Below are 12,067 nucleotides of genomic sequence, written 5' to 3'. Positions count from 1 at the left end.
TTTTTGCAACATTAGCCACTGTGGCTCTAGGTACATTTTGCAAAGTGTGTCTCAGATTTTACAGTAAGGTGCACCCTACTTAGATAAGTCTGTCATTAATGCTGTCCTCTTTGGACTGCTGAATGTTGGTTGCACAACAGCAACAGGAAATCTATCAAATTGTTCTGAGGAACTAAGTAGTAGAACCTGAAAGTGTCCTTTTCCTAGTCTTGAGTTTCACTTATTTCCAAGATCCACTTTTCTAATGCTTGATTCCCCTGATTTCTGTAGATCATTAAAGTCCTTTTCTTCCCCTTCTGCCCTATTTGCCTCAGAGAGTAGCTTTTCATGCTTGCTACTTCAGGTGAACAAGAATACGAGTGCAGATGCAGTGTGTAGTAAAGGGAAACTTGTCTTAGGATGGATGGCCAAGCCTAATAACCACGATCATCAGCAGTCATTCGCTATGTAGGAAGGTACTTCTTAGGTACCATGCATTAGCTTTCTTTAGTCATCCAGGTGCTGTTATTGGAGTTACTATTTTGAAAATCAGTTTTTAACTCAAAATGTGATTGAGATATATGTGTGTGTATATACATTATTTGACTTTATAGTAGTTACTTAAAGTTGTTCTGTTTTCTTGTATGAATGTGTTACAAACTCGTGTATGGGAAAGTATATGTGAGTTGTAACTGCTAAGATGCAGTTTTACTGCAAAACTGGAAAGCTGGGTAGGTGATGCTGAAGAATAAAGGATTTGTAATCCTTTAACTTGATAATCCTGTCTTGCACTAATAAGTAATGCATTTACTTAATGCCTTAAATGGGAAAGACTGGTGACTAAAGTCATGCAGGTTCTTCTGTTTGAGAAGCTTAAAAATTTCTGGAACATTAATTACATTCATTCATAATTATATATGTAATATTGCAATAAGTGAGTCTCATTGCACTTGATTTGGAAAGTAAATACCATATCAGGTTTCCTTGCTGTTTGCATTTTGTCCTGTGGTCAAATAAATGATTACTATCCAAAAGAAAGAGAGAACTTAGACCTGAGAGAAAATGAAATGCAGTGGAGTAGTTGATGTCAGTGTTATTTTGTATCAATGTTATTTTATAACATTTTGTTGTAACTTTATGTCCCTATAGAATGTATAATAAAGGTCAGTCATACACAAGTTCAGCAATGATTTTGTTAATCAAAAATATTTCACAACTTCAGAAAATCATTATTAAATAAACCACGGGAACTTGAGAAAAACGTTTTACCTTCCAAAAGCAGGTGTAAATGTACGGTGACTGCTTTGACAACTCATATAGAATAACAGAGATGAACTGAAGTGTGGCTTGGTTCCCTCATGTAGTGATTTGTTTAGACCTCTTTCTGAAACTTGCAGAAACTTGAGAGCTCTTGTTACTGAAAGGTTTGATTATGAATAGTGAAATGTAGTGATATCAGGTCTTGTATTTTGGAGTATATTGGGAAGAAGCAATGCCAAGTAATCTCATGGTTGTGGTAGAATTTTTAGAAGGCTTTAAATGGTGTTTTAATGCTACTAGCAAGAAGTTAAATGGAATATTTTTGATAGGTCTTTTTTCTCCATCTAGAAAGTGTCAGGAGATCATTCTATTCCTGTATGGATGTTATCTCAACCACCTGTTTTTAGAATAAGCAGGCTTGTTTGTTGGGTTTTTTTCAAATAAAAAGCTAATTTATACCTAGATCCTCTCAACTGAGAAATCCTCATTTTTATAAACATTTAGATGTTGCCCTGATTTAATTTAGTAGGCTGCTTAGAAACTCATATCAGTAGTTAAGTTTTCTCAGTATCTTTCTCTGGTAGGCTTGATTTAAGAAATAATTAAATGCTTTTATCTTCCCTTAATATAAGTACAAATGATGTAAAAGTTAAAGCCTTTAGTGATCCATAGTGGATAGTACCTAGTTTTAAAAAATCCAAATCCCATACAACTCAAGTCTACAGCAGGTTTACTTTGAGATTTAGGGCATGTTCTGTCAATTGTTTTGTGAAAATTTTCTGATTTTTCTTTAGGAGAAAAGATGTTTTCAAGTGGTCTAAAATATATTCCTTTTATTTTCAAGATTCTTTGTTCTTGTTGTTTAACAGCTTTAAAATGAGAAAGATAAATTTCTATCCTGTAGATCACTAGCATGCTAGCTTGTTGGGATGCTCTCCAAGAAGTTCAAAACAAAAATTAAGTCTAGGAATTACATTATTGAGCTTCCTGGTGTTTTCTGTTAACTATGTAAATCTCTGATAAAAAATATTTATCGTATGTGTGTGCTGCCTTCAGTTACTCTTTTATCTCAAAAATTAGGTTTGCTTATTGAATATTGTGGTGTGGTTCTTTAAATAAGGCAATTTGTATGATATTTTCAGAGTTTCAGAATGTTCTGTTCTGAATTTAGTAAGTGGAATCCAAGGGAAGGGATTTTAAAATAGCAACTCCGTGAGATTAATTTAAAGAAGAAAAATCAACATTTGCATTAAAAGTGTTATAGCTAGTTAATCCCATCTAAAGAGCAGTCATCCAGTTACTGTTTAACTGAAAACATATGGATAATGTAATTTTCTGCCTGAGCAACCTTATTTGGCATTTTCTCTTATGTATTTTTATTATCACCTTTACAGTTACTGTGAAGAATTTCTACTCAGATGTATCACTATATTATGTTTAATAAATAGATTAAGGTTGTAGCTCAGTAGTGTGTATCCTATATTCCAAGATACACCTGGTCTCCTCACATGGGGGAAGGAAAGTTCAGAACTGATAGAGTGTGTTTCAGCAGTGGTACTTGATATTCTGAAGAAGTATCAGAAGACCCTTCTGTGGTTGGTCGTTTCATGACTTAGAGAGTCATGAAATTGGTTCATATCTATCAGCATAGTATGTTGGGTTTTTAGAAATGCTGAACAGGCTTCCCTATAAATGTGGATTGGTCAGATCCAGCAAGAGTTATGTGCTGGACATTGATCACTAGTCATTGGGTTTGAGTGCCTCAATTCACACCTTGCTTGAAAAGCCTTGGTTTGGCAGCCCAGGGAAAAGTTGCATTGAAACTTTAATATCAATTCAAGAAAATCAGAGAGAAAGAGAAAATGAAGAGACAATTATCCCTTTCAGCTGAGTTCTGACCAGAGACTGGTTAGGTTACAGGACTTTTTTGCTCAAAGAGGACTTTGTGACATAGTTGGAGTCATCCCTCTAACAGACTGTAACAATGAAGGATAATTCTTAATAATGTACTTGAAAATGTGACTAGTAGTGAAAAAAGAATAAAAGGCTGCAGTAGGTGTGGCCATAATGTCTGTTACATCTTTAACTTTTGTCATGACCGTTCACAGACTCATCATTTGTAGTGCTGCTCTGTGAATTAAAGGAGTTTTCATCTTGGGTATGTTTAGCAGTGAGCAGATCGTACTCTGGGAAAGATTACAAGGATGAGCAAGCTCTTCCTTTTCATTTACCTTTGGCTCACCAAAAAGTGCAGCTGGTTGTCAATGCAAGCAATCACATTATCATATAAGATAAGCATTAGATATAAGAAAAATAAATTATTGGCCTTTTTTTGACTCTGGCTATTTATAACACGTGGTCAGCATTTCAACAGCTTAAGAGCCTGACAGGGAGTTGCCCCTGAACCTCTCACTTTCTTTGGAAACTCTTGTGTCCTTTTCTGCCAGTGTTAGACTAAAGTACTAGATATTACTATTTGCATTTATATTATGATGTTCTCCTTACCTATCATATGCTCCCTGAAGGATTCTCATGACTGCTTTTCTTTCCCATTAGACTATGGAAAATAAATTTATTTCCAGTACATTGCTATTCTGAAAACAGTTTGTTCTGTCATAGACATGTGGGGACTCTGCACTCAAGATTAGGCCTGTAATTATTTTTCCTCTGCTGCGAATACCAGACTTTTTTTAGAATTTTTTTCTGTCCTACAGCAAGGGGGATTCAAACATTATCTCTTGTGGGTTTGTCCTTGTTCTTTTCAGAGAACTCAAAACACTCAGCATCTGTCAATATTTGTGGTCTGCTTAAGAAAACAAGGGATTCATGTGTATTCATATCTAGGCATATCAGATGCAACTTCCAGACATAAACCAAGGGAGATAACTGGGAAAATTTGGTCAGTGCTTCTGGTGAAAATAACCTGGTACTGACCTAGGCAAAAGACAGATTTACTCTATTTCTTGTAGCCAACAGTGGCCTGTTAGAGGACAAGTCAGATCACTTTGGGAGGTTCTCTGTATTTCATGTTCTTCAGTCCTAAAGTACCTGCATGTGTGTGGTGGTGGCAGGTGGTTGTGTTAGATTTCACCTATGGCTGTTAGCACCATGTCACACAAGATAGCCTGTCCAGGCATCTGTTGCTCCTCAGCAATCATGTGAACGAAGTAGTCATTGTCCTGTGCTGGGTTGTATCTGAACCCGCTCAGTAGCTGGGCAGTTTAGACTTCAGAGAGAGTGTTCTTCCCAGTCCCCAGTGATGGTGTCTATTATGGATGCTTGAGAAGTAAGTCGAAGTAACCATTACAATCTCTCTGAATCATGTCACCTCCAAGGGATTTCTGAGTTTTAAATGAATGCTTCAATACTGAAGACTTCCAAGTCTTAAAATATAGTAGTCTGTCCTAAGGAATTCTGGTTGCCCATTACACTCTCTCAATAAGGAGGTATTAGGTATTATTTCCTTTAATTTCCCATTTGAATGAAGGCACTGAATTTTTAAAAATGGCAGCATCTAATTATATTTTGTCCCATTCCCGTTACTAGCAGGACTAGCATTGTGTTGTCATATTGCAGCTGGAAGTCATATATCTGTGTCAGATTTATTTTATCATGTTATTTTCTTAGACTGTATAGTACTAATTTTTAAAGCAAACATAATATTACTCTGCTGCTCAAGAAACTACATTTCTTACCTATATCGGAATACTCTATTTTGCTTTAATATCAAGACAGTAATCCTGATTTCCTTTGATCAAGAAAGCCAATGAGATAAATGGACTTAGGCAATGAAGCTGAATTCTTCATTCATCAAATCAATCTTAGAATTCCATTTGATCACTTCCCTGGGGAGCCTGTTCTGGTGACCATCCACCCTCTCAGTGAAGAACCTTTTCTTAATGTCCAACCTGAACTTCCCCTGGTGCAGCTTCAAGCCATTCCCTCGTGTCCTAACACTGGTCACCAGAGAGAGGAGATCAGCACCTGCCCCTCCACTGCCCCCCTTGAGGAAGGTGCAGACTGTGTGGATGTCACCCCTCAGCCTTCTCTTCTTCAAGCTGAACAAACCAAGAGACTTCAGCCACTCCTTGTAAGTCTCGCCCTCGAGGCCTTTCACCATCTTGGTCACCCTCCTCTGGACACACTCTAATAGTTTGATGTTCTTCTTATATTAAGGCACCCAAAACAGCACACAGTGCTCGAGGTGGGGCCACATCAGTGCAGTGTAGAGCGGGACAGTCACTTCCCTCGATTGGCTCACTGTGCTGTGCTGGATGCACCCCTGGATATGGCTGGCCGTTTTGCCTGCCAGGGCACACTGCTGACTCATATACAGCTTGCCATCAACCCCAGATCTCTTTCCGTGGGACTGCTCTTCAGCTTCTTGTCCCTCCATTTGTACATATAACCAGAATTACCCTCCCAGGTGGAAAATCCTGCAAAACAGCAATCCCAAGAAAGCTCTGGTATGTTAGCTTGTTCAAGTCTAGTCCTTCAATGTTTCTTTTTCTTTGTGAAAGTTCCTTTATGGCTCAGTGTTGATTCAGGACAAATTGTTAGAGAAGTGACAATTCTGCCAGTGCCATAAAGCAACTCTTAAAATTAGCTAATTGTAGTTTTCTAAATGCAGATATGTTTTCAAAGGTTATTACAGACACATTAATTGGCAATTGATTGAACAATATTTCTCCATAAGATTTTGTTTAATTTATCTCAGCTTTTGAGAGAAAAAACTTTTGTTAAACTAGTTAATGTTTCTTAGTCCGTAATTTGCAGTCTTGCGCTGTTCTAATAACAAATTACGTTAAACAGGGCTATCTAAGCTAGCACATAGGTACTCTGGTAGTGCTTCAGGAAAAAGGCTGGATTTAACACTTGGTTTATGGCTTCCCTTAACATTAGGTGGATTTTTGTTCTACAAAATGCAGGATGTTTATTGGTGCACTTCACTTATCAAAACGACTAATAAAAGGTGCAAACACTTTATTTTACAGGTCAACAGCAAGGACAGGATGGAGTAAAAGTACAGCAAGCCACAATAGCTCCTGTTACCGTAGCAGTAGGTGGCATTGCTAATGCAGCAATTGGTGCTGTTAGTCCTGATCAGATAACACAAGTACAGCTGCAACAAGCTCAGCAAGCTTCTGACCAGGAAGTGCAGCCTGGCAAGAGACTGAGAAGAGTTGCCTGTTCATGTCCTAATTGCAGAGAGGGAGAAGGAAGGTAAATGTAAATTTTATCAGTATATATTTTAGCATCTTATCACAGCTTGCCTCATTTGAGCATGAGATTGTCTTATATCACCAAGATTTTTAATGCTTTCTATTAGAAAGTACATTTGTGGGGGTTTTTTTAGACAGGGGATTATCATTGTCTCAATTAGCATGAAATGTTTTTCCCAATAGCTCATAATATTTTAGAATATAACTACTTACCTGTTTAAATATGATCTTTTTAGAGGCAGCAATGAGCCAGGAAAAAAGAAACAACATATCTGCCATATTGAAGGATGTGGAAAAGTTTATGGCAAGACGTCTCATCTTCGAGCACATCTGCGCTGGCATACTGGTGAAAGACCATTTATATGCAACTGGATTTTTTGTGGCAAGCGATTTACAAGGAGTGATGAGTTACAAAGACATAGAAGAACCCACACAGGTTGGTCAGCCCTCTCTTGTATGCATAGTACAGCAAGTCAGAGTCATAGTGGCCATGGTTAAACAGTGGTATCAAAGTTCTCACTTGTTAGGTTATCTGAAAACTACTCTTAAATGTAAGTAAAGAAATTTTAAAATGAGGAAGTGTTAGATTTCAGTTTTTGTCAATTCAAGCTGACTATGAAATCGTACAGATTAAATGGGATCTGTTTCAACTGTTCTTCTCTATTTGGGCTAGAGAAAGATAATCACTTCATCACAGATAGCTTATGTACATTAACTAGTGCCTGATCTAAATTTAACAAATTTAGATTGACCATGTAGGACTGGTTATGGACCAGGGTCATTATTTCCTCACTTAGGCTAGCTTAATCTTTAAGAAATTTGTTAACCTAGTCCATACATTAGATTTGGTCTTCTTGAGAAGTTTCTTGGAAGTTTCAAGGGGGAGCTGATAAAGCAAGTTCTCTTAACAGTTCAGATTGGAAAAGTGGACCTTTTAGAAGCTGAGAATTTTATCAACCTTCATATTTCTAGCCCCAGGAGGGCATCCCCCTCCCTGTCCCTCCTTTGCCAGCTTACACCACCCAATGTCGTAAGTGATAATTTTATCTGAACACTGGTAGGACCTTTTAGTATGTTGAATTTGTCTCTCTTGACGTAGATTTCATACATCGTCATGAAGCATTGGGATTCATGTTTCCAAATTCCCTTCCCATCCCTGTAATCTAAATAACATAAGTATTCTTAAAAAATGCTAAGTCGTTCTTTGAGGGCTTTCACTTCCCTCACTCTGTTAGGTTTATGGAAGTTTATGAAAATTCTCTAGTGACCTGAGATCCAAACTTCTCGCCAGATAATCACAGCGTAGCAAATAATTGTTGAGAACATTTTAGTAGTGAAGAGTAGATTGCCAAAAGCCTGTGACTAAACAGAACACACCTGGGAATGAGTCAGGTAGAAAAGAAAACGTTGTATCCTTTTAAAGACACTTCAAATGTTGAATAGAATAGGGTCACGTTCATGATCAAGCAGCGTTCAGTGCTCTCATTCAGTAACATTTTGGTTTTGTTCTTCTTTTAAAAAAGGTGAAAAGAGATTTGAGTGCCCAGAATGTTCTAAAAGGTTTATGCGAAGTGACCATCTCTCGAAACATGTCAAAACTCATCAGAACAAGAAGGGTGGTGGAACAGCCCTTGCTATCGTTACCTCAGGAGAACTGGACTCTTCAGTTACTGAGGTTCTTGGATCTCCAAGAATTGTCACTGTTGCTGCCATTTCTCAAGATTCAAACCCAGCAACCCCTAACGTTTCAACAAACATGGAAGAATTCTGAAAGGATCATTTATATGGACACCTAGTGCTGCACTTAAGTTTACATACCTTTCAGGATATGGAAGTGGGCTGGTAAAGTGGATTACAGAGCAGGAAATAATTTTGTCAGTCACGACTTCTGTAACTGTTCCAGATTGAAGGGTCAGCATGGAAAGTGTACACCGGTGCAACAAGACAAAAATTTCAAAGATACAAACACCGCAAATTGATGACTGGATAACCAGATCGAGGAATAATATTTCCATACTGTACTTTTTTAGTTATATGTCTGTATATTCTGTAACGATTTTAAGTGAACTTTACCCCCCTATTTTAGCACTGTATATTAATGTGTTTATAAAATCAGATAGTATCAATGTAAAACAGGGTGGACCTCGACTAGGATTAATACCATTTGATGAAGGTACTTTATTTTTAACATAAATTTGTAATATTTTCGTGAGAGCATCCTTTTCCCATAAGGCATAGCAAAACTGAGTACAGGATGAACAATAGTGGATATATTTTAGGCTTTTGTTAGGCTTTTGCTCAGTCCATACAACACATAAGTTAATTTTGGCCATCTTTTCTCAAGTTTTGGAACTACTCTAGAAGCAGTTGGACGATGCATGCTGTGAAGTGGTTCTGAGGTGGACCTCAGACTAATTTTGACCACTACATTATAGTAGTGTGCACAAATGACAATCAGTGTTTTCATTACTCTCTTTGTGTAGAGAGCTAAGGTTATGTAGAATTAGTGTATACAGTAGGAAAGATAAAACCATAGAAAGATATTAACATAAGATTTTACAAAAGTAATGTTATCTTTATGTAGGATGAAAAAAATTGTGTCAATTTTTGGTAATTCATTTCATTATATATGTCACTGCCTATGACAAGGAGGTTGGAACTAGATGATCTTTAAAGTCCCTTCCAATGCAAATCACTCTGTGGTTCTATGATTCTGTATTTTAAAACATCTGTGGCCCATCTCTAACTCATAGGTAACCTGAATCTTAAAAACTCAATTTTAGGTATTTAAATGTTTTAATTTTGTTAGAATTCATGGAAATTAATCATACAATTGAGTGTTGTAGCTCATTCTCCAGCAACTTATCTCTGTAAATACTAGTTTATTATGTTGTGGTTAATGTGCTGAGTTCTTTGTGCTTTGACTTAATAGCCAAAGAAAAAATGGTCACATTTTAACCAAAAAAAAAAAAAGTAATCATTTTCTCTCTTTTCCCCTAAATATTACTATTTTCTCTTCAAGGATAATATGTGGGCTGGTAATAAATATCTGTTACCTATCAACTCATATTGAGCCTCCAACTACAAAACAAACTGGGAAAAGATAAATATTTTGCAACATGAATTTTGGTTTCAAAGGCTTGGTTACATTTTCAAATGTGACAGTGAATATAGAGGAAATTGAAAAAAAACAATAACAACAAAACCTGCCTTTTCTATGTGAAAACCGCAGTACATACAAGGAGTAAAGATGGCCAAATATTTCATACTCAAGATTTTTAATTACTTCCCATGGCATAAATGTAACCTTTTACATCTAAAGTCATTTGTTAATAAATTCTCATGGCCAGTTTTTAAAGAAATTTATACGCCAAAATATTTTTTACGTAACTAAAGGAAGTACAGTGCAAGAGGGATAAGATGGGGGTTTTTCCCGCGCAAATTACGAAAGGAAGAATGTGTGCGGTAGCTGTTGGTTTGCAAGACATAACAGATACCCTGTGCGTTCCCTCAAAAATGTATACTTCTCATCTGAACACTTTATCAGTCTTGTGGTGTTTTCTGTATTTTTGAAGCAAAAGAAATACCAATCATTGTTTACACTGTGTACACTTTAGGCCAGCCCTTTGTAGCAAAATACTAAGCTGAGGGTATTTTATACTTTCAGTTTACATAAAAAGCTTTGAGATAAAAGAAAAGCAATTTTACACTGTGGTTATGAATTTCAAGTTTCTTAAAGCTTTTTTAGACTTGTAACAGAGTCTTTAAATTTTAGTTGGGTTTTGTACATTATTTTGTATATTTTATTTAAAGTACTCTTAACTGATGTATCTGGATTTAAAACATCAGAATCAATTAGGTGTTACATTTAATACAGATGAACATTAGGTAGTATTAACTGTTAATTTTATTATATAGGAAATAAAACATCAAATATATATTTTATCATTATGCTTCACAATCAGTGCTCTACATTTCTTTATGCAAAGAAGAACTTTCCTAATATTAATACCATGTTTCCTAAAAGTTAACAGTTTTTGTAAACTGAGGTTACAAGCATTCTGCACAACCATTTCATACGTAATTTTTTCCATGCATACTTATGTATGCATAGAGGAAACTGAAGTAATTTTCAATCTGCAATGAATCCCTATTATAGATGTATCCAAATCTAAATCTGGTTGGCTTCATAGCATCCCAAGTACATTAACTTGTGTTAGCAGGTGCACATTTTACCACTGGAATTAGAAACATTTTGACAGTCTGTTCTGCATACCATTCTGAATCCACTTTTCTGTCTTAAAAGGATCGTAAATTTCAATGTCCTTTATTTGACTCAGTGGGATATAGCTGTTGTAAGTAATAGGGCACAGATGTGCAGTAGTATCTTGTTTAATGGCATTTCACTGTTCATTCCCTTTGCCACCATTAAAAATTTTGCTTTATTGTAATTATCAGTGCAAAGTGTATTTACCATGGTAGAACTCCAGTGTTAGAATAGTTTTTTTCTTACAATATACTTTCTTTGGTTAGGTTTGTGTATGTGTTGCCGATTACATTAGCAATTGGTGTTAAGTCATTATTTATCACCTTCTTTCATGAGAGCAGTAATAAAAGTGTGTAATCTAGGAGAAAAAGTTAATTTGTCAAAGTTAAGTAAGCATGATGTTTAGGTCCTATTTTTCAATTTTATAACTGTTTTATTGTAACAATATTTGTATTTAAGTCTTCATTTTAATGCCTTGTGGTGTTTTTTTATGCATGTCACTGAATTGTCATCCCGCAAGAATTGATGTGCAGCATAGGGTATTAAATCTACATAATGATTTTGAAACAGAAAAATAGTTGATGGTAAAAATGTAAATGTTTTGCAAAAATTCCTTATAAAAAAAAGTTTTGTAGTAATATTTCACTTGTAAATTTTTCTAAAAAAAAAGGAAAAGGAAAAAAATGAGAGTAATGTTTCCCCACATCTAGAATTTAGAAATTAATTCTGCCAGCAAAGCCTGTAAGGCATTAATCTGACACTTTTACAATGCTGATTTGTATAATTTTTTGGTGGGTTTGGAACTAAAATCAAGTTGTACAAGTTGTTGCCTGCAATAACGTTTTGCAAGTAACCTATTAAAATTCCCTTGAGTTTAAAAGGTTTCTTCATTTAATTGCTTACAATATAAAGCAGCAATAAATTATGTTTGTGTGATAATCTGCTCATCAAGAAGAACACTAGAAAACAAATGCTTCTCAATGGGGAAAGGTTGGCAGCAGCTTCTGGATTTGTGTAATTAAGACCTGTACTTGCTGGTCAGCATTTCCCAACTGGCAGACTCCCAGCAGGGAATTAAACCAGCAGATTCTAGCTCAGCATGAATTCTGTGGGGTTTTTTCAGCTCTCGCGAATGGAAGCTACGGTTATTCCTGAACACACCAAAGGAATAGCCAAAGGAAAAAATTTTCTGAGGTAAGGAATATACACACACACACAGAGTTATAAAATAAAAATTTAAAAAATGAGATAATTCAGTTTGAGAGAAATAACAGAAGTGTCATTGTAATTGCACACGAGGAGTGAATATAACAAATAAATGGAAACCTGAAAGTACTGA

The 12,067-nt window shown here is 35.9% G+C and overlaps 1 protein-coding gene across 1 annotated transcript in view; it reads left to right on the top strand.

Moving 5' to 3' along the window:
- The window catches only part of SP4 (Sp4 transcription factor), a 27,619-nt gene extending 15,552 nt beyond the window's left edge, over positions 1-12,067 (top strand). Inside the window, exons 4-6 of the mRNA XM_064675317.1 lie at positions 6,234-6,462; positions 6,698-6,897; positions 7,985-12,067. Of these exons, the coding sequence (XP_064531387.1) occupies positions 6,234-6,462; positions 6,698-6,897; positions 7,985-8,232 (677 nt within the window). The 3' untranslated portion in view covers positions 8,233-12,067. The remainder of the gene's footprint in view (positions 1-6,233; positions 6,463-6,697; positions 6,898-7,984) is intronic.

This window comes from Pseudopipra pipra, chromosome 1 (genome assembly GCF_036250125.1).
Source record: "Pseudopipra pipra isolate bDixPip1 chromosome 1, bDixPip1.hap1, whole genome shotgun sequence".
Classification (NCBI taxonomy): domain Eukaryota; kingdom Metazoa; phylum Chordata; class Aves; order Passeriformes; family Pipridae; genus Pseudopipra; species Pseudopipra pipra.
Note: the sequence above shows the minus strand (reverse complement) of the source record. Positions and strands in the feature narration are given on the sequence as shown.